Source organism: Diadema antillarum, unplaced genomic scaffold (assembly GCF_040938485.1).
Source record: "Diadema antillarum isolate AM-2024a unplaced genomic scaffold, OU_Dant_1.0 scf00000189, whole genome shotgun sequence".
NCBI classification, from domain to species: Eukaryota; Metazoa; Echinodermata; class Echinoidea; order Diadematoida; family Diadematidae; genus Diadema; species Diadema antillarum.
Window position 1 is genome coordinate 1 of NW_027271078.1, and position 24,139 is coordinate 24,139.

Consider the following 24,139-nt stretch of genomic DNA (forward strand, 5'->3'; position numbering starts at 1 on the left):
GGTTTATGTTCCAAGTTATTCACTGCGAGGACCCTTGCCAAAATATGCCTGATATCTGTTAAAATTTGATCTAAGAAAAATTTTACTGGCAGACAGTCCCTTTTGAAAGGAGCAACAAATTATTACCCTCATAAAGGTAATGACTGGGTGTGTAGAGCTTATGGTGTGTCAGTATGACTATGAGTGTGTCTTTATTACCTGCATGTGTGCGCGTGTGTATTTGTGTTACAAGGAATTGAGGATCGGGTTGAGGATGAACATCTGAAAAATGTTGTGTTGGAGTTGTATAGCATTAATTTCCGTTCAGACAAAACCATATTATAGTCCTAGATGTAGTAGAGGCCCGCATTTAACAGTATTGGAACCATTAGTAAGTTTTATTTTTCTCATGTTGTTTTGTTGTGTATCTGTAGTGGAAAATGTGGTCACATTTTGGTGGCTTTTATAGATCGTGCGCGTTTGTATTCTGACGTGGTTAAACGCGTGCGCATTACGGCTGCTCCCTTGTGTGAGCCTTCATGACTAATAACAGTGCCATATGCCTCCCTCCCCCATGTATAATGCAAAGATTCGTTAAAGTACTGCCAAAGGCAGCAATTCGCTAGTCACAAAGTGTGTTAACATCTAAAGTAGATTTCCAATATTCTTGTTTCGTTGCTGTTGTTGATTTAATAACCATACACTGTCAATGCCACAGAACACAAATGCGAGCAATGTACACACGATTATTACCACACCTTTCATCTTCAACGTAACTTCAGAATTTACTCAAGCTGAAGAAATGTCGTAGAATATGCAAAACTCAGTGTTATTTGAAAGAAGATGGAAGAAATGTGTCATGCTATTATAAAAATTGCATTTGGTACTGAGAACTTTTGTCATATTTCATCTAAAACGAGAGGAGTTAGTATTATTGTAAACGTTAGCACCACCGCAAGAAGTGTGTTTGATTTAAAAAATAATAATAACCCCGCTGAAATCATCAAAACTAATGCGTGTCTAGCCATGTCAGTAGGACCTACTGTCACGTGACATGACGGTGCATCAATATTTCATGTTTGTATGCATACATGAAAACTATTCAAACCTCGGAATGGCGATATTTTAGGATTTAAAAGCTTGTAACCTCCTATGGACCATTCGGAAAAAAAATACATATTCGTGTGAACTGTTTGCTTCCAATACATGTTTTGCACGCTATCACATAAAGGGCGATTTAAGGTCCGCCTTCTTTAGGTTGCCTGGGTATGAAAATGTATGTTTATGTTTGGTGTGTCAACCCGCTTTAATGTGTGTGCATTGATCTGAAATGGAACTACGAGCAAGTTGTCTCATGACAGTGTGCAAATGAATTTACAGAGGGGGAAAACATTCAATGTATTTGAATTCACGAAAATGGGTTAGTGTAAGTGTATTCATGCAATTGCATGTTTCACATCTTCGTAGCTTTTTTAAAAAAATCGATTTCTCCTTGTATCATATCGCTTTTTCTCTTTGTACATTTCCCCCTCGCTCTCTCTCTCTCTTTATCTTTATGTCTAAACCTTCTCGGGTTTTTTTTTTTTCGTTTACGTCCGAACAGGAATTCCTTTGTGTTAAGATACCTTTTGTAAATGATGACGTAAATGAGGGACCATGATGCTTAGTAGTGCACTTTATTTTTCCGCATCTAATCCTCTTATCAATTAAAAAAAAAAAAAAGAGCGGTGCTCTCCAGTTCGAATAAAAATTTCACACCGTGTTCGTATTGTGATCAAGAAAAATTAAGCAAACACAATGGTTGCAGTTTCATAATCATGGGGCATGAACAACAAAACAATTGAAACTTGATCTACGAAAATTCATTAAAGGTTGCAATATTTAATGTTGTCAGATAGGGCAGCGAAGTCATCTGCAGCCCACAAAATCATCTCGATCAAGCTTTTTCGTCGATAATCTAGGAAGTATATGCCTCTCCCTTCAATAGACATCATTGCTTAATTATTCATCAAATCATTTGATGTGAAAGATATTTGGATTTTTCTTTGAAGAGTTTATTTTCACTATAGCTATCTAATGAAGATATGAACGTATGGGTCAATGGAGACTTACTGGGCGATGTTATGATCACATCAGCTAATTTGCATGCTATATGATTTTGATCACTATCATTGTGCTGAAATATTTCAAGCGCGTAGTTACTCCATAACTTTCTCAAATTAGGTATAGTTTTGCTGAAGTTCTAATAATCTTTTATTTGCTTCACTCTGTTCATCAAAGATCAAGTCGTGTTTTTTTTACTTTTTGTCGTTTCATATTATTTCTCCCTTGTTAGCAAATTGTTTGTTGTTGTTGTTGTTGTTGTTGTTGTTGTTGTTGTTGTTGTTGTTGTCGTGGAGGGATGACGCATGTGTATTTGGTGTTATAGTATAAAATGAATTAATAAGAAAAAACTGCATATAAGGTTGCGTCACTATACCCTACTTGCATGCCGGGTTATCAAGACCCACCTTGAATTATTTCTACCCGTGATTAAAAGGGAATGATTATTAGGAACTGGCATGTATTATTCTGTATTCAAGATATTCAGATAAGAAAAAACAAGATGTTCAGAAAGATAAAACACCAGAGCAGACATATCTTTTAATGAATAAAGATACAATATGGTAATAATCTATTCTTCGAGACGAGAAATCACTTCGTAACTTCACCCTGCTTGGCATGCTTTCAGTGATTATTTCCTGCAATCTTCAAAAGAATACGGGGGGCGGCAAACCTGAAACAGCACCATGAGTCTAAAGCCAACAGGACGTAATTGAATTTACCCACTTTTTTCGGTGCCAATCTGAATTGAATATGTAAAGAGGAGAGTTAAACCTTTTTTTTTTTTTTTACAATACAGCGAGAAAGTGACGTTGTTGTTCTTATTTGCAAAATGGTCGATGGTCGCAGTTGGAATTCCATTTCTTCGCATAACTTTGCTTTGAAATACAAACACATGTCCAGAATCTCCCTACCAGATAATATCCAGGTCGCCTGCATATAGGGGTTGCGGGCAAAGATACAAGTAAAATGTCACCGTACGCTCTCTCTCCAGAGACTCAGAGTCAATTTCATTTTCACTTCTGTTGTTTTTTTATCACGACCTTCTCAACATCTTCTAAAATTCTCGCAGGAAATTTCCCAGAATATACAGCAAATACTATACGACTCGTACCACCTAAATCAAGTAACCAACTTTGTTGGCGGGAGCAAATTGTGTTTGATCTGTTCTACTTTGTATGGATTACCCGCATTAAATGTGATTGCGTACTGTTCCGGTGGAACAAGAAATAACAATGTAGGAGAAGGAACAAAAAGGAATAGTTAAATTGGTATAGTGAACGCTTCTGACAAATTTGGGGAAACGTACAAGTTTTATACTTGATTGAAAAGGCAGCACAAATATGTGTTGGAAGCAGTCATACCGTTCGCGTTACATTGATTTGCCATTGAAAACGGCATCGATTTCAGGAGATGATCAAGTACATTGATAAAGATGCCAACATTTCTGTCGGATAGATAGAAATTGCTACACTTCATCACGTATTCACACTAATGGTTAAGACATTCAATACGATTATTTTCACAGCAGAGAAACCGAGAGGCAGAAAGACAGACAGACAGATGAACACACACACACACATACACACACATGTGTATGTGTATATATATACATGTATACATGTATATTTATGAATATATATATATATATACAGTATATATGTATATATATGTATAAATACATACATGTATGCATATATTCATAATATACTTATAAAGTAAATGCGTATATGCATATGTGCATATATATATATATATATATATATACAATAATTATAATACAAAATGAATATACTTATGTATTTCATCCCTACTGATTAAAGAAACGGGAAAATGAGGGTCAACGATGAACATTGTCTGAGATTGTCCGACAGTTTACATCAAATAACTATTGGCAGGATGTTGATTGCAGTACACTGTGTAGATGAGGAGCGTGTTAATATACACCCACAATGCATTGCGTTCACAGCACTAGCTCATCAACTCACACGATCGGCAATTCCCATATCATATCAACAACAACAACAAGTGCATGATGGACTTGATGCCCCGTTCTGTGCGAAGACGTTTCATTGCACTCTTGTATATAGTCAGATCCATGATATCTCATTTGTCTGGTGGTATTAACAGCAGTCATGTTATGACTCTCAATTCATAACTCTCACATTCTTTCGATGACATCGGATTCATCATAAATGCCAGCCGAGCTCTGTCAGTTTCACTTAACTATAAGTTCATTGAAAGTCATCCGAGTGTCTGTATATTCTATTCATTACACGACAATATCCGATATTCGTCCTAAAGGTTTTGCAATCAAAAACCACTTTTAAGTTTAATGATGTACAACCATGCCTCGTGGCATTCAACAGTACTTGAATTTTTTTTACGACTTCTCTGAGTGTAAACCGAAGGAAGGAGAATTTATTGTATCCATGATCCATAATGACGTCATAGCTTCCATTAAGCATCCTCCAAAAGCCCCTGGATTTACGCGATTACCCGATGGAATCAAGCGAGGCGTATCCTATCGCATTTATTGCAGAAATATCATTCTATTAACTCACGGAATAGCGGGAACGCAATCAGGAGGTCCGGAAAAATGATAATATACAGAAACAGGGTACTTTCTACGGTCAAGGAAAGTGAATTTAAGGTAGCATCGTGGTTGATGCTTGCATGTTTTACCAATCCATTCGACTGTTTTATTATGAATTAGAATATGGATGTGTTTTTCTTATTTATGTAATGTATGTAATGGCTTGATGTGTTTAGGTTTTTTTTTTTTTTTTTGGTCAGTTAAATGTTCGGAAGTGACAAACCTATTTGTCAGAAAAAGTAATATCGTTTTTATAGTTTGCACTTTCAACATGTTCGAGAATTAAAATGAATGATTACTCACTTGTTTGTTTGTGTGTGTGTGTGTGTGTGTGTGTGTGTGTGTGTGTGTGCATGTGCTATGATGCGTGGATGACTTACGTTGTGTGCTTACTATGTGTCCATGAAACTTATATTCAAAAGAGCAGCGATTATGTGCTTTGCTGTGAATGAGGTGTAACGCAAAGGTACCAGCTAGCGCTGCGTGTGGTAGAGTGGATGTAAGGCATTGGGCTTTCGAACAGAATATCCTGGATTCAAATCCATCACAATGCGTACATCCATAGATAAGATATTGCACTTACGATGACCCCTTTCACTCAGGACTTGGTGTAGGATAGAAATAGGTACCTATAGCACTGCACGCCTGTGGTGATGATGATGATGGCAGAATCTTCCGGATCAGCAGTGCTGAAGGCTAAGAGGGTGCCCTGGATAGCAACACTTCCAAGTCCAAACTTCATGAATTATGGTCATCTTCATAACGAGCCTGGATAATACCCTGGAAAATGACACTCTTAGTCCAAACTCATGAATAACGGTCATCTCTTTAACGAGCCATGACGTAGAAAAGAAAAAAATGTGTGGACTAAAAAACCAGGGAACTCGAGCAAAGGCAAAAGAAAAGAAAAAATGCCTCTCTTCATGCCTCTTTCTTTTCATTACAGAGGCCTATGATAGCAGCAAAAATCTCGAAAAACTACTTTATGGCGTATAAAGCCATTATGAGAGATATCATTATGCTGTAACTATGGCAACGAGTATTGAGAAATGGTATTGCAGTGCTTGTGATAATCATTTTCAAGCAGTCATCATTCCAGGTAACCACACAGTGGTCGATAACGTGCTGTATTTAATCGATGCATTTGATCTGTAGCTACACTTTGCAACTAGTCTGACTTGTGTTTCATTTCTTGCTTACAGGATGACAAGAATTATACCTGCGTGTACTGGAATGAAACCGGTGAGTATACATTTCGTACGTTCGCAGATTTCGAATTTGACTTATCTAGAAAATAACCGCCAATACACAAGGACAGCTCACGCATAAAATTCGAAGTTTTGAACTCAAAGGGGATGGTTTTATTTGGATGCTGAGTGATTCTTATAACCTTTTTTTTGTAACTGCTAACAAGTACAAAAGACGTCGCCTCTTCTTGATTTGATGGTTATCACTGCGATCACCAATATAATTTTGCGTAAAATCAAGTTAAGCTCAGAAAGTCCAGTTGTCTTTCATTTTATGTCCGATTTTGATAGATTTTTCATTATTGCACTTTCGATTCTCATAAATCAGTCGTTTTTGTTTTCTGTTTCAGCTTCAGTTTGTTTCATTTGTCCACTTGTACAAATGACAAAAAAAAAGTATTACATTTACGCCAATTTAGCTGTGATGTGGAAGACGAAATTGGTGATACTATCTAGATTTACTCAAAATATGCTTGTTTGCTTTTTTCACTTATTTTTTTTTTAAATGGTATCATCCAAATAAAAGTAGAACGTTCGATGTTTAGACAGCAGAAAAGCCGCACTGACTTGCAGACAAGAGCAAAAAATAGTAAAAGAACATGACAGAGCAAAGCAGCACAGTTGACTCAAGTGAGGCGCCCATGTGTGCTAGAGTCGTAAAGATTGACGATATAGCCACGCCGAATAAAGAAAACGCCGGGAGGATCTCGGACTCTGCATGAATGAAAATTGATTGCAAACATCTCCTATTTCTGACGAGGAAGATAACGATGGCATACCGACAACATGTAATGTGTTGACGCCTGTTGTCTAGACGCTTTCTTTATCTTCTGAATTTGATAACAAATTTAAAGAGCAAACATGGGCACTCTTCCTTGCTTGTAGGGATGTTAAAAAGTATATCAATGGTAGTGCTTTCAGTTTAATCTTCTGATTTTCGAGTTGACGCCATGACTTGAATAAACACAATATCTTTTTTCATTCTTCTTGAGCGTAAGAGAAGAGAAAAGTTGTTTTAATCTCCGTATTTTTTTTGCGCCCCCCCCCCCCTCCGCCATGCCAGTCTAAAAGAAACATTGCCCCATCTTGCACCCCTTTACAACCTGACATCCAACACTATTGATATACAAATGATGCACAGGATAGAGTGCGTTAGTGTAGGCGTAGTGCACTCGAGGGTATTTACAATTGTGAAACATGCACGAGGCGAAGCCGAGTGCATGTTGCACTACATTGTAAATACCCGAGAGTGAGCTACGCCTACACTAACGCCACGAAATAATCCTGTGCATCATTTGTTTTATAAAATGGGTCGAAAATTCGAAAACTAACATCATTTTTCAGCGTTTTTCACGTACCTTTGTGGGTCAAGACGTCCGAAGATGTTCGTCCCAAACTTTTACGCACGTCGCACTCGCGGAAGTCCCGCACATACAGTATTTAGTATAATGGGGGGTTGGGTTTCCGGACACCCGCATGAAAACTTACTTATTTTACATAGAATATGCACCCTTTACCTTAAAGACTTGATATAGACTCCTCATATAGGCCTACTAGACAACATACTCTGAAAACGGCGTGAGAATTAACCTGCTAAATCGTTGGATTTGCTCTTCAAAGTGACTCCATGTACGCGTCCGGTCCCATAACGCTTGGTCTACTGTACTGTACAAAGTGTACGTATAGTACAGTATACGTACGTACGCCACATATGTTATGCACAAGGGAAGACAGGCCGGCCGGCCGGCAGCCCGAACTAGAAGTTGTTTACAGGATTGACAGCGCGTACGCGTATGCATGCAATTCATCAAAGGAGCCGCCGCGCGCACAGACGATCGGCAATCTACCATAGGATTACAGGCAGTGCAGTTGTACTGAAGTAAAGGAAGGAGGTGTGTCTCATTTCAGCGCTTCCTATTGGCTACATTCTTGAACCCATTTTATAATATATTTTATAAAATGGGTTCAAGAATGTAGCCAATAGGAAGCGCTGAAATGAGACACACCTCCTTCCTTTACTTCAGTACAATTGCACTGCCTGTAATCCTATGGTAGATTGCCGATCGTCTGTGCGCGCGGCGGCTCCTTTGATGAATTGCATACGCGTACGCGCTGTCAATCCTGTAAACAACTTCTAGTTCGGGCTGCCGGCCGGCCGGCCTGTCTTCCCTTGTGCATAACATATGTGGCGTACGTACGTATACTGTACTATACGTACACTTTGTACAGTACAGTAGACCAAGCGTTATGGGACCGGACGCGTACATGGAGTCACTTTGAAGAGCAAATCCAACGATTTAGCAGGTTAATTCTCACGCCGTTTTCAGAGTATGTTGTCTAGTAGGCCTATATGAGGAGTCTATATCAAGTCTTTAAGGTAAAGGGTGCATATTCTATGTAAAATAAGTAAGTTTTCATGCGGGTGTCCGGAAACCCAACCCCCCATTATACTTATACTGTATGTGCGGGACTTCCGCGAGTGCGACGTGCGTAAAAGTTTGGGGCGAACATCTTCGGACGTCTTGACCCACAAAGGTACGTGAAAAACGCTGAAAAATGATGTTAGTTTTCGAATTTTCGACCCATTTTATAAAACAAATGATGCACAGGATTATTTCGTGGCGTTAGTGTAGGCGTAGCTCACTCTCGGGTATTTACAATGTAGTGCAACATGCACTCGGCTTCGCCTCGTGCATGTTTCACAATTGTAAATACCCTCGAGTGCACTACGCCTACACTAACGCACTCTATCCTGTGCATCATTTGTATAATATCATTGTACTTCCACGATACGGCATGAATGAAATGGACGCTACGACTAACGTGGATGTGTAATGTGTGTGTGTGTGTGTGTGCGCGCGCGCGCGCGCGCGTGTGTGTGTGTGTGTGTGTGTAGGGGGCTCCTTTGTCGTGTATATTAAAATCCTGTGACAAGCAAGAAACGGACAATTTGAGTTGTTGTTCTGCGTTCTTTGTTTAGTTCCAACGACAGCAGGAATGCAGAATGAATAACCTTAAATGAACTTCATTTTGTAAAGTCGAGGAATGCGTCAGCAGTGATCGATCAAAATTGATTTAAATGCTTGTTAATTTCTGTTGCTTTCTCGATGATTGCACTGTACCCGTTTTGAGAAGTTCGCTGTTTCTGTCGGTTGTTGTGGCACTCTCTCTTTGCTGTCCTATTCGTTTGAAGATTAATGATGTCACAACAGTCAAAGTAAATGAGATGGGTTCTCTCCCTTCTGTATGTCAAAACCTTGAAGAAAAAAAATACACACAAACAAAAAACAACAAATCTTCAGAATGTCAATGTGAAATTATGCGGATGAGAATTCCTTCTTTTTTAATTTCTCCAGAAAAGCGCTGGGATCGTGATGGTCTTTCAGTGATTTCGTCTGACTCCAATAAGACCAAGTGCTCCTCGGATCACCTGACCTATTTTGCTGTCATCTTGGTAAGATAGCATCTTGATTCATCGCATTTTTTCACTTTTCGTTGACGATTAACCCAGGCATTAGAGGTTTTTACTTATCTTAGGTCATGCCTTTAGATAATGCTCCGGTGTTGCTTGCACGCAACATTATTTAGCGCAATTTTTAAGTGTGCAAAATGCATAATACCTCGTTCCTATTGCAGCGAAACGTGTGCGTGCGTATAAAATAGCATTCGGGTTACGTAAATGACAGCGTAATGAAAATAGTACATTATATTATAAACTGATGTGCGAAAGGGTTCAGGAAAGAGAACTGTCTTGAATGATTCAACGGTTATCAGATGTCAATCAAAAGTGTAAAAATACCGTCGCTATACCTATATAAAAAATGTCTCAGTCGTCATATATTTCATTTGGAGAATAAGATGGCGTGAATGAATAGATTATGTTCGGTATGATTCTACCAGATTTTGTGGAGTCAAAAGTCCTATCTCTCTTTTGGGAAAAAAAAAACACATTTCAAGGGATTCGTTCTCGACAGTTCTGAAATGGTAATCAATGTTTCATGTCCGTATATGAGATGAAGAGAGCGAAAAGTTGGACCGGAAAATGGTATCGTGTGTAGTTGAGCCTGCTGTACACTTCCCTAATACAGACGAAGCAGATATACATTACGGGTAAATCAACGTATCAAGCAGACTATCTTCAGCAAACATCAGTAAAGAGTCATTGCTCCCTCACTCTCCCTCTCTTTCTCTTCCTCTCTGTGTGTGTCTATCTGTCTTTCTGTCTGTCTATATGTCTGTCTGTATGTCTGTTTGTCTGTCTGTCTGTCTCTCTCTCTCCCTTGTTCTTTTTGACTCTACAACGACGGTGAATTACGTGCCATGATCAACTCGATTATATAGAAGCGATTACGCGAGCCCCGGTCTGAAAATGAAGCGCAAAATCAATTCGTTCTGCTGCTTCTACTGTACGCCTCATTCCCATCCACGACTCACTCGCCTAATCAATTCTTATATCGAGACCATCGATTCGTCAGGGTGAACATATCGCTGGAGGAAACGGCGGCTCGTCCATCTCTGCCACCCGAGATAGGCCCGGCTCATTGGGGGGAACTAGCTTGTCATGGGCGGATTTGCAAACTCGTGAGTTGCATCAGTCGTGACACAATAACATTTTCTTTTCTGCTGTTCCTACAAGTCGTATCATGTCACTCTTTGAGATCATATCTATTGCGTTTTTGTCTGTCGCCCTTCTTCGTTTGTCTTTTTCGTGTCGTCTTTACACTCTCCTGTCTTCCTTCCTTTTTTTAATGTCTTCAGCTTGTCATTCTACCTTTTGTTATCTATCTGTCTTTGCCAAGCCACCCTTCGTCTTATAATTCCCTCTTCTTTTTCTCCTCCCCATAATCTTCTCTTCCTTTATTACAGACAGGAACATTTTGACCCGGGCTTTTAGGTTTCATGACAACGGATACCTGTAAAGGTTAAGCTCCACGGAGAAATGGGAGAGCTCGGGTCCGCTGTAAATATCACGCCCGTAGTGACTAGAGTCCGCAGTAAATATCGAGCCAGTAAGATGTTTGGTCTCATTTATCATGACATCCAACTTCCCACGGGTTCAGGGTGTATCACGTAATTTCAGGAAACGCATTACAGTTATTTGTACATCCACTCCTCTCGGAGCGAGGGTGATAATAAGTATTCCCTCGGATATTGCTTCGACACAGATAAGTTGCCCGAGTCGACAAGACCCCCTTCATACGGCCTTGAAAGAGGCCCAAGACAGAAAGACAGAGAGAAAAAAAAATCCAAAGTGAAATGATGAAAAGGCTCGGCCCGTATAGGTTCTCCACTTGCGATGCAATTACACGCCTCTTTTTCCGCACATACAGAATGACGTGTCAAACAAGGGGAACCTGCGTTTCCCGACGCATCTTAACGATATATGCTTCATGATTATTCATGTGTGTTTATAGAGAAAGGAGCGATTGCAGTGAAAACAATTTTGAAATGCGGGGTCATGACAAGCACCGAGATGGTGCCAGTAAATAAGAGCAATAAAAAAAAAAATAATGGAAAATGCCCATCCGTCGCTTGCCATATCCGTTTTCGTAGATCTCATGATGACCTCTGTATTCTCGCTGTATATTTTCTCCCCGACGTTCTGCCAATGCACCTGCCATTGGGATAAGAAGTTTTCAAAGAAGTTTTGATAGTTAGAGGTGCGTCACGATTTCGGTTTCTCTTCTTTATTGCTTCGCTCGAAACCATCGAGATTCCTGAAGTAAATAACTTAACGCTACTGCTTGAAACAGCTTCATGGATGAATGATACCGAGCTTGAGATCTGCGGCGCGATCGCTAACATCACGACGTTGATTAGGCAAAAAATGGTGTTCTGTACTACCTCGAGATAGCTGTTTTCATTGTCCAACCCAGGAGGCTAGGCCGTCTCAGCGTTCGCATCGCAGATCTGAAGCTCGCTAATATGAAGAGAAGAGGTATTACACAAAGAATGATAATAAAAAAAAAAGACTGGAGAAACCAGAGGGCTCTCTGGCTGAATAATTCATGTGTTCACATTTTTTTACAAAGACACGTCCCGTCTTACACGTGAGATTTTCATTTAGTATTTAAGATGAATACATTAAAACTCAAATCGAGAAGCACATGATTGGCAAGTTCTCCATTGTGATTACGCATTAAAACAACCAGGCTGTTGACAACGCACGAATTCTCATTTCATGTACTGCTCACATTGTGCCTGTAAGTACACCGACTATTTTACCTGAAAAAGTAATCATACTGGTTTTTGAAGAGGATTGTTCTTTCTACATTCGTTTATGCTGTGGGATTTCTTAGACCAAGACATGCATCTTGCTTTGAATTTCTGGCGACTCTGAGGTGAGGAAGTGGGGAGGGGGGGGGGGGATGGCAGCTGTGAAAGAAATAAAATTAATGTCGTCGTTATATTTTACATGTTCGAGTCTGTACTTGTTTGCTCTGAACATACAGTGCACCTGTTCATCCAATGTTACTCAAACATCCGTACTGTGCCGCCGCCACTTACAACTTTTAAGAGCTATCTTAAAGGACAAGTTCACCTTCATGTACATTGTGTATTAGAGTGAATGCAGCAATATTAGTAGAAAACGTCAGTGACGTTTGAGAAAAATCGGACAATCTGTTCAAAAGTCATGAATTTTTGAAGTTTCTGCGCAGTCACTGGGTGAGAAGACTACTATAGTGTGTGATGTCACACGCGTAAAACGATATAATGAAAATATAAAGAGAATTTCACATAATTTCTTTTTTTTAATAAAGTATACATTCCCTTGAATGTTAAGTGTAGAATTATTCCACCTGCTTTCTGAAAGAGGCAAGTCCAGTGTTCCTTTGTTATGCGAGAAAAGTGAAAATATGTAACATTTTCTTTGTATTTTCTTTATATTGTTCTACACAAGTCATGTGACATCACAAGCTGTAGTAATCTTCTCATCTAGCGATGGCGACACTAAAGTTTCAAAAATGTATAACTTTTGAATGGATTGTCCTATTCTCCTCAAACTCTCACTGATTATTGTGTTCTATTAACATTTGCTGCGATCTCTCAATTCACATGTATATGAACGTGAACTTCTATTTTATGACTTGTTCCTTTAATTGATTTCCCTGCAAGTTGTCTCTGTAAATGAATTCACTGGGGGAAAAAAACCAAGAAGAGGAAACACATCGCCTTTACTCTGGTCTGCGCCGTGCTATAGGGACCATTAACATTCACATGTTTATGTACTACTGTATCATAAAACTTCACAGTATCCATTAGTCATAACAAGAAGGTACCTCCTAGCTAGAAGATACCAGTATGCTATTAAAAGAGATGACCACAAGAAAACCGTAGAACAGAAACAAACGCAGGTGAATAGAACGCCAGGAGCATAATAGATTGCCTGTTTGCAAACACTCTTGATTTATGTTAACGTGTCATTACCAGGATACCGGATACTCCAATCCTATTCCCGAAAAGCACCACCTGCCACTCAAGATCATCTCTCACCTCGGGACAGCCTGCTCCATCATCGGGCTCTCGGCTACCATTCTCACCTACTCCGTGTTCAAGTAAGTGGAATCCGCATCTTTCTTCCTTGAATAGCCCTTGCGGAGGAATGGGGGGGGGGGGGGTAGGGGATACCGGGAAAATTTGTCACTTTCGGTTTCATAGCCTTTGATGAAACGTCGCCTTCTGTTATCTCAAATTCACTTGTTTTAAGCAAATGATTTTTGAGGGTTATTGTTTACTTTCGCAAATTGTCCTCAACCATTGCAGGCACGTGTATTATGGTACGTGTTTGTTAATGTGTCTGTATGTGTGTACTTCGTCTGTGTCTTACTTTACTTTCTTTTCCTTGTTTTATCAGTTTTGTAAATACAGTTTTTTTATGAGGGGACTGCAGACTACAAGCTCTGTTTTTTTTTTAGCAGTCCCCTCCATTGCCAACCATTTCCCCCTGTACTTGTCTTGAAATTATTACAAGATTGTATTATGTATTATGGTTCATTGTTTGTTTTTCATTGCATTGTTGTATCATTAATATATGGGCATTCAAATGTTGTGATAATAATAATAATACAATACATTTATAAGGCGCTTAATACGGATGTTTCTAAGCGCACTATATATATATATATATATATATACATACATATATACAATATGATCATATGTGTTGGAAATTAAATAAACGAAACGAAGTAGTGGAGTGTCTTGTCTTTTCAAAGTCATCTGGTAGCAAGATGTTTTCGCACGTTTGTCCTTCATGTTGCTTTGATTTGTATAATATCATCATTGAAATAATGATGATAATACGGTAATGGAAGACATCGTCCGTATCAAAACATCGCAAAAAATACACCGCAAAACATCAGGATGCTGATTCCTTTTTTTTTTTCATAGGGAACAATATGCAAGGTAATGAAACAACATGAAACAGTAGAGTCAACAAATTTACATTATTAGCTCATCCTTCAGGGAAAGTAAGTCAGTGGAGACCTATGAAACATGTACATGTAACACGTTATTGAAAGGCCAATTGCCAATGGACGCTCTATAGCAGATGAAATCAGTGACATCACGCCAGTTTTTGCAGTAAGCATTTGGTAACGGTTTGTTTGATGTAAAAAGGAGAGAAAACAAAACAGGAGAGATATTAAAGTTTGTGGAGGAGGAGTAGGAGGAAGAGGAGAAAAGACAGCAAGGAGAGATGTATCGTTCGAAAAAATATTTGGAATGATGTAAACTACTGGTAAGATATGTATGTGTATGTATATGATACTGTATACATGTATGTATGATATTGTAATAAATAATAATATGGGGGAGGGGGATACTGAGTGTATGTATGCATGTATATGTCTTGTTCTTGTGTATGTGCGGAGGCCCTATGTAGGGTCCCATGTCTATCCAAGTATGTATTATTATGTACGTATGAAAGGATGTATGTTCGTGTGTGTTTGGTCGTCAGCACATGAGCGCTTGCAGTAGGAAACCTATACCGGGAAGTAGGCCGATAACTGGGTTGATTTTCCTTTCCACTCACACGTACTCTGTCCAGAATCCTACGCCGCACTGCCTCGGGCAAGATCCTTCTCAATCTCAGCTTCTCGCTCCTCGGGCTCAACGTCGCCTTCGTCGTGGACACCTTACCCCCCGTGAACCAGAATCGCATGGCGTGCAAGGCGGTCGCCATGGTGCTCCATTACCTGGTGCTCAGCACGTTCCTCTGGATGGGCATGGAGGCGGTGAACATGTATCGAACATTGGTGCAGGTGTTTCACAAAAACACCGCTACCCACTTTGTGCTAAAGGGCGCCATCATTGCCTGGGGTAAGAGAACAATGATATTTTGGCTGCTTTGCTCTTGCTACTTATGTGTATTATGTCAGAACACGCGCTTTCGACGTGTGCTATGTTTCTTCTTTTCATTGTAACTCTATAGTTGGCATGGGCCAAATACATTTTGTCTTTTACAAGACAGGTTTGGTAATGCATAAAAATGTATCAATATCCCCTCCCCAACAAACAAACGACCTATTCAAGCCACCTGTAAACAATTAAGTATACTGATCTCTTTCTATGTCAAACTACAGCGTGATTCTCCATAAATCTTGCTTGATAAGCTTGACAAGAACCTATATGCATGTAAGCCTGGAAGAAATTCCAGTGAAAATACTGATGAGTTTTTGTTTCAAAGCAATGACGAGGGTTCAAAGATGTGCCCCAACCGATGACAATTACATATGAAATATCATTGTCCTTTATACATTATACATACTTTTAATGATAAAGCAACTTGTGTCTTTAAAGGTATACATTTTCTCTATCATATTAGGAATTCCCTATAACACTTTGAAAGATATCAATGACGATGACATACAGCCTGTGTGACAAAACGGAAATTAATTTTTATGTTTTGTTTTTTTCTATTTCTTCCTTTTTTTTCGGCAGGCCTGCCAGCTTTACCAGTGATCATTATTGGCGGTTTGGATATCAACATGTACAGGAATCTCCCGACCCACGACATGTGAGAAGAAAATCATACTTGAAGTAGAAAAATGAGTACATGTAGTATGATAACAGTCAAAGGAGGGGTATTAGAAGTGACCGTAATATCACGAGTTGTTGTAGTAGCAGTAGAAATAGAAGTAAGAGTGTTAGTCTTAAGAGTGTTACTCACTGATAGCAACAGTGGAAGTAGCAATTCTATTAGTCGATGTAGTACCAATATCAGAAGTAGGAGTAGGCTCTTAATAGTATAATATAGGTATTTTAATTAGCAGTATTACATTTTACAACACATGGTATTACAACAAAAGGTGGTAGTGCAATTAGAAATATGACATCTGTAGCAAAGGTAGAAGTAGGAGCAGTGGTAGTATTGTTTGTAAATAGTAGTAGTAGTTACTGCAGTAGAAATCGTAGTAGCAAGTGATATTAGGAGTAGTAATAGGAAGAAATGTAATGGTGGACTCAGAAGTAGTAGAAATAGTAAATACACGTACTAACAAAAGCATTTGTGGCACCGCAATAGGTTTTTCATCATTGTATCATTACTTGCATATCTTTATTAATTTTACAGATGTATGTTATCGAGAACCAACCCCTATGTTTACTACGCGGGCTACTTGGGTCCGTGCTGTCTGCTTCTCCTCGCCAACTTCGTCGTCTTTTCGATGGTCCTCCGCACTGTGTGCAGTACCAAGAAGGACCTGCACGGTACATCGAAGGGCGTGCGCAGAACGCACATCGGCTGCGCGCTCAGCGTCACATTCCTGCTAGGAATCACGTGGGTCCTGGGCTTCTTCGCCGTTGAGGGCACCACGTTGGTCTTCACCTATCTCGTCTGCATCATCAACCCGATGCAGGGTTTCTTCATCTTTCTGTTTCGCTGCGCCCTCTACCCAGAGGCGCTACGGTCGTGGACCATCTGCTGCAAGAACCACACCACCAACATTGAGAAGCAGCGGCGCAGCTCCTCCCAGGCGGCGGGACAGAAGAACACGGTCACGAACGCGAGCAAAGAGCGCAGGGACGCGGAACGACTCATTACTGGTGATACGAGATCGACGTCGAGCTCGAAGAGGAACTCTACGGAGAGTGTCACGAGGAAGACGTCTGATGGTACTTCAATTCATTTCCTCAAGGAAGGACATGTTCCGAACAGCAACAACTGCAACAACAACAACAAACGACGATCTGTGACGGACGTTCGCCTTCTCAACGTCAGGATCAAGGGATCAACACAAGAAATGCGGACTTGCTAAGACCATCTCGTGTGCACTATGGACATGAAGGGGAACCTCTGAAGAGTATAGAAAACTTTGGCGGATTCAATTTTACATGCGCTTTTGACCTTAATGTTGTCATCTCGTAAAGGTGAAATGCTTTCACGTGTAGCTCGTCAAACCCACAGCAAGAAAACTAAAAATGTCTACATCCAGTGATAAGAGGCCCATGATGCCAAAGTTTATAGCGGACTAAAGTCTCTATTTCCATTTATAACATAATTATGTACAAATGTCTTAACATGGCCCTTAGATCAGAACTTTTAAAAGGAGAATTTAAAAAGGACAATTTGTAGAAGAACATTATCTTTTCGTACGAAATAGTTCTTGATTTAGAATTGTTCCAATGATCCAGAGGGTTTTGTTTAGTGTACATGTGATCGTGAACTTTGGTGACATGAAACTAATTCTGCCATATGTTGTCAAAGAGGCGCAAAAAAAAAAAAAATGGAAACAAGTCATGAGACTATTTCATTACATTGTCCATATGCCATTACTTGTGAGAAATCTGATACGAAAATACTGTCTAGTTAACTGATAATATGCCTTGATACAGTCAACATTCCATTGTGACAATTACAGTGTTGATAACCGCAGATGAATGACTATGAGTATGAATACATCTAAAACAATATGAAAACAAAAATAATGTATAGAAAGAAAGAAAAGTGACTTTCCCGTATTCCCTCATAATCAACCCCTCTGCCGTGAGAGTAAGACTCACGGCTAAACACATGTTCTCCTTTTACTAGTGATAACCAAGTTTGTACTTTCACGAAACATAAACCCTTGTGAAGTCGACAACGCTTGTTCGTGAGATGTACTTTTGCCGTCTCAGATCGTTCTTCTCTTTATCATTACAATATATAGGCCTGTATCTTTTTCATTTTTTGGGGCTGTAATATATATTTATATTCAGTATGATATTTTCACAAGTGGCGATATAATAAAAACTATTGGTGATGTTATTTTTTCTTAATATTTGCAACAAGTTCATCACTTCATGCATTTGGATGACTATCGCTAAAAATGTGTAACGAATTTAAATGAACTCTACATGTCATATAAAAACTGTAAATATGCCATTATTAAGCTCTTGCACTTACAGAGGAATACAAATTGTACTAAGAGTCCTTATATTGTCTTTGCGCGACATCGGGAAAACTTGGATGAAACAAGCAGCTGACAGGGCCTGACACCTAGGATGACGTAATATTTGTTTCAAAGATAAAATTGTGGATAGACATGCCAGGTAACCTTGCCAGGATGCAACATTCGGCGGTCATGGATTTCATTAAGCAAACATATGCAAAAAAAAAAAAGCAAAGTAAAACAAAGCACACACACTAAACAAAACATAAAAACACCACTAACAACAACAACCACCACGAATGTTCTTAGCATAATTCTCTCTACTTCAAATTACTGCGGTGTTCAACGAAGCCTGGAAAGGAAAAGATCAAGTAACTAATTCTCTCATGAGAAGATTTTACTATATTATACTAATGATGCACAGGATAGAGTGCGTTAGTGTAGGCGTAGTGCACTCGAGGGTATTTACAATTGTGAAACATGCACGAGGCGAAGCCGAGTGCATGTTGCACTACATTGTAAATACCCGAGAGTGAGCTACGCCTACACTAACGCCACGAAATAATCCTGTGCATCATTTGTTTTATAAAATGGGTCGAAAATTCGAAAACTAACATCATTTTTCAGCGTTTTTCACGTACCTTTGTGGGTCAAGACGTCCGAAGATGTTCGTCCCAAACTTTTACGCACGTCGCACTCGCGGAAGTCCCGCACATACAGTATTTAGTATAATGGGGGGTTGGGTTTCCGGACACCCGCATGAAAACTTACTTATTTTACATAGAATATGCACCCTTTACCTTAAAGACTTGATATAGACTCCTCATATAGGCCTACTAGACAACATACTCTGAAAACGGCGTGAGAATTAACCTGCTAAATCGTTGGATTTGCTCTTCAAAGTGACTCCATGTACGCGTCCGGTCCCATAACGCTTGGTCTACTGTACTGTACAAAGTGTACGTATAGTACAGTATACGTACGTACGCCACATATGTTATGCACAATAAAGGGAAGACAGGCCGGCCGCCGGCCGGCAGCCCGAACTAGAAGTTGTTTACAGGATTGACAGCGCGTACGCGTATGCATGCAATTCATCAAAGGAGCCGCCGCGCGCACAGACGATCGGCAATCTACCATAGGATTACAGGCAGTGCAGTTGTACTGAAGTAAAGGAAGGAGGTGTGTCTCATTTCAGCGCTTCCTATTGGCTACATTCTTGAACCCATTTTATAAAAGCATAGATTAAACGGGCTGTAGTATTATGTTCGTTTGCTCAGACGGTCTGACGCTCGCCCGCCTCTGAGTACGCGACCATTATCATACATTGTGGTGCAATGGTTCGCTGGTTTGATGGTAAACAACGGCGTGGTAATACTGCCCACTGTCCGAGAAGCTATGGGCGGCTAACAGCGCCTTCTGTCCAAAAAACAAAAAACAAAACCCAAAACAAAATCATGGAGGCCAAAGATAATGCCCAATTATGATGAAAGAAAAGGTTTGAATTTCATTATCGGCAAATTTGAAGCTAATATAGTTTTTTTTTAGTTCGTTTGTAGAGCTGGACGTATTTCTTGTTTCTTCTGGGGGGCATTTCATGAAGCATTTTCTCCGACAAAGTTGTCGGACAAATTTGCTCTCAGCCAGTCAGATGCAAGGATTTCAGTAGCTTGTAACAGTTTGTCAGAAAAATATCCGACCAAAATGCTTCATGAAATGCTCCCCAGGTCCTTTAATATCATTCATTGACCATTGTGTTACTTGGTATCAGTTCTCGGAGGAGCGTGCAGATGCACTTTATTTGAGAAATACGAAATAAAAAACAAACAAAGAAACAAACAATCCAGATTTCAAACTACGTGAGTGCTAAGACCAGTACTGAATCTCTACTGTTATGTTGCATGCGTAAATCCACAACGGCACTCAATTGTATGAATGTATGTTATAACTGTATATAATGTAAAAAACAGAGAATGTTTGTAAGACATGTCAGCTATACTACAGTGTATACGACAACTGAATCCTCGCCTTACCCATGCATTGCGAAGCAGCTTACCAGAGCTGCTTTTATTTTTATTTATTTTTTTGCTTTATTTGACATTTCTATTTGACTGAAGTGCTGTACATACATACGATCAGAGTCTATCATAATTCAAAACAAAATGTATGTTCCTTGTGTACCAGCGTAATACCAGGGTGATATCTGTGTATGTTTGTTTTTCTGAAAGTGTTAAAATTATGGAGAACGATGTACAGAGTTCAGTGTCTCCTCGTCTTTTGTATACACTTTGCACACGCTACGCACGAACAACGAAAATAAAATATTATATGCTATGAGAAGCGAACGACTCTATGTTATACTGGTTGTCATTTTATAATGCAAATAGAACTGTGCAAGTGCACAACGCAAGATCCTGATAATTGCAAATACAAGCACATGAAGAGCATCTCGTAGCAATTGACGACACCATGGGCATTGAAGTTTATTTTTAAGGCGATGATGATAGTGTGTTATGATGGTGAAGATGGTGATGATAATGACAACGGAGATGATGCGCTTAATCATGGGGAAAGATGACGATGTCATGACAGAATATGATGACTATGGGTCTGATGATGATAATCCTGGTGGTGGTGGTCGTTGTGATGATGATGACGATGACAATGACGATGATGATGACGATGATGATGGCGACGGTGATCATGCTGGTAGAGATGAAGTTGAAAATGAAGATACCCCAAAGTATCTCCACAGTTGTAATTATGATTGGTGTTTAGACAAATAAACATAGAAGAAAGTGTGAACAAGATTAGCATGTTTTGTGGTTGAATCGGGTTTTGTCTAGCTACATTTAGTTTGGTGTGTTGCTGCACTGATAAGTGTTCATCAAATTTGGGATTTATACCCCCGTCATATACTCTTCGTAAGGATTCGTCATAACAGCACGTGTAGGAAGCCGTTAGATGACCAACGTACAGGCCAAAAACTGTGAACATCAAGTTGTAACCAGTCAACTTATAGTCTTCACATTTTAGCGACTTTCATCATTTAAACATGTATAGGTGTCGAGAAATGTCTGCATATATACTGTAGTTAAGGTCTGATATACCAGAAATCAAAAGGACACCGCAATGAGACAATCATTATTGGGCAAGATACAGACGTTTATTGCTGACTTGAACACTTCCAGTCAAAATCCATATCAAATCTAAGCAACAAAGTATAAAACATTCATTGCGCGCGGGCTTTCCGCGTGAACACGTGATAGATAAACTGAGTGTACGGAGAATTTTTGTTGTTGTTGTTGTTGTTGAGAGTCACTAGTTTTCAAACGAACGAAAATAATGATCTTGTTTCAGTACCGAGCGCTTGAAAACCATCATACACACCAGCGTTTCAACGTAAACCTGTGAGCACACAGTGTGAACTCTTTAGCCGTCATCAAGAATCATAACTTCCTATTTACCTTAATCTATTAAGTCTGACGAACATCTTAGCCGTTTATCTTTGAACTTGTGACCGGTCATTGGCACGGGTCAATACAGGACACGGCAATAATAAAACACTTCGCGCCACAGCAAGATCGTCAAAACGCTGATTTTAGCTTGCTTCGCACAACTAAAAGACACACTTTAAAAGAGAAAGAATGAACAAAGGGAGGAGAGAATGAACAGTAAAAGAAAACAGAAAAATTGGAAAATTCCTCACATCTTAAATCAGACTTCGATACAAACAGGCTGGTTACGTTTCTTTCTCTTGTTATTCTTTTAATTACTGGCATTGATCTGCAATTCTTACATCACATCAGTATTAAAGTTGGCAACTGGAAAACGCGGAATTGCTTATACATACTGGATTTTAAACTACTTTTAATTTTGAGCGGGATAATGCATTACGATTTCACACTGTCAAAGTAGTGAAAATATGCACTTATCCTACATAATTTCCTTTACAACTTTTCCCCATTACAGTTCTAAAAACTCAGTTGTGTTCAACTGACTTTCGGCGTTATTTTCATAATTTGTTATGCACATTAAGGTTTTATTCTATTTGTGTGTATTTTTGTGTGCGTGTGTGTGTGTGTCTGAGTCTTTTTGTGCGTCTTTAAATATAACTGCATCAAAACTGTACATCACAATTATCTAACACTTGTGAAATAGACATTAAGTGACATTCTTCACACCACCTTAAAAAATTTCAACAAAGTTTGTTCCTGACAACCTATACCAGGCATTGCTGGAAAGAAGTGTACCGAACCAAACGATGACCGATGCTGCGTATGGAATTCAAGGAACTGTAATGCAAATAGTTCATGGAAACATGTGTTTTATATGGCTGGGTTCTCAAAGAAACCAAATCCACGATTCTAAATACAAGACAAACTAGCCCCTTTCATTACACTGTATTTGTATTTGGAACGGTTGTCCTGAGAATTTAAAAGAAAGGACATCGGCGTATCTAGGCCTACATTGGTTGGACCACGTACCACCATATACACACTTCGACTGTAGCTGTGCAGTGTTTCTCAGTATAGGATTATAAGTAATGACGGCTGGAGATCTTTTTTGTTGTTGTTCACCCATTATCACTTATCATATAGAAATTCCTGCTACAGTGAATTGTAAATAATGCCTTTCCAATACGAAAGTGATTTGAATGTTTGTAAAGTGACTACAGCATTGAGAACAATTTAAGGTATACACTTTAGAGCTACATATACATGGAATGGTAACGAAGTTTTTGCTGATTACGTTGTACTGAAAGAAATCTGTCCTCATTGCGTAGAATAGAGAATTGTCATGCATTTAATGTCAAGGTTTCCAATAAATAATTAAAGACTTAGTCCGCCGAATTACTTTTCTACTACGGGCATTGCACAAACGAAAGGCCATTTATCTGCCATAAGACCATTACATGATCATCTACATTCTCCAATGAATCTTCACAAAATATTTAGAACAGGCTTGCAATTATAGTTGCTCCGCTTTAAAAGCAATCGTCCATACCACAGAGAGGAAAAGAATACTGGTGCTATTATTCCCCACTTATTCTACATCACACAAATTGACACTAGGTGTCAAAGCAAAACAAACAAAAATTTTGATTACAGTACATTATACTACGGACAATAGATTTGTTTTCTGCACACACTGCTCACAAGAAGATGCCATCAGCACACGTCATTTGCACAAACAGCACGACGACAACACAAAATCATTCTTAATGTCATCCTCTAGCATTTTTTTTTTTTCCTCTACAGGGAATTAAATCCTCCAGTCGTGTAAGATATTGAGGACCTTTAGATTGTGCGACGCGAACGTTGAGACAACGATTGCGCTGGCCGTTCCTCCTCTCTCCCTGCGTCGTGATGCAAAGTAGGGTTAGATTACGCGAAAACGCAACCTATAAAAGGTAAAATGGTGCCCCATAAGATCAGTGCATCAAGTAGCTATCCGAGTCGTGAATTTGAGCGGACGCAAAAATGGCCCAGAACCGAACGTGCAAATTCGGACAACGCGAGATCAATTTTGATAAGCAATTCTGCGTGTGCAGAGAATAGGTTTTTGTTGGGCATAGAACGTCCGCGTCGCGAAAATCTGAAGCTCCCTGATTGTCAATGAGTTGACAATCAAATTTAGAAGGTATCTATATAGGCCCTAGCTATATCCTGTTTGTCGTTAATGATTATCATAAGTTATGCCTTGTTAAACAAACGTGCACAGTCTTTAAGACTCCACTGAAAGAAAATGCAGTATTGATTGTCGTTACTTCATTGATTCACACGCATTTAAAATCAAGAAAAACACATACAAAAACGTAATAATCAACGTAAAAACCGATC

The 24,139-nt window shown here is 39.3% G+C and overlaps 1 protein-coding gene across 1 annotated transcript; it reads left to right on the forward strand.

The window, feature by feature from the left end:
• Positions 1-5,880: 5,880 nt before the first annotated feature.
• On the forward strand, positions 5,881-17,183 carry LOC139723415 (adhesion G-protein coupled receptor G2-like; the record flags this gene model as incomplete). Its single annotated transcript, XM_071634661.1, has 6 exons — positions 5,881-5,920; positions 9,282-9,379; positions 13,357-13,481; positions 14,975-15,246; positions 15,868-15,943; positions 16,499-17,183. Coding segments are annotated over 6 exons (1,296 nt in total), but the record flags the coding sequence as incomplete, so codon positions are not given.
• Between the last annotated feature and the right edge of the window lie 6,956 nt (positions 17,184-24,139).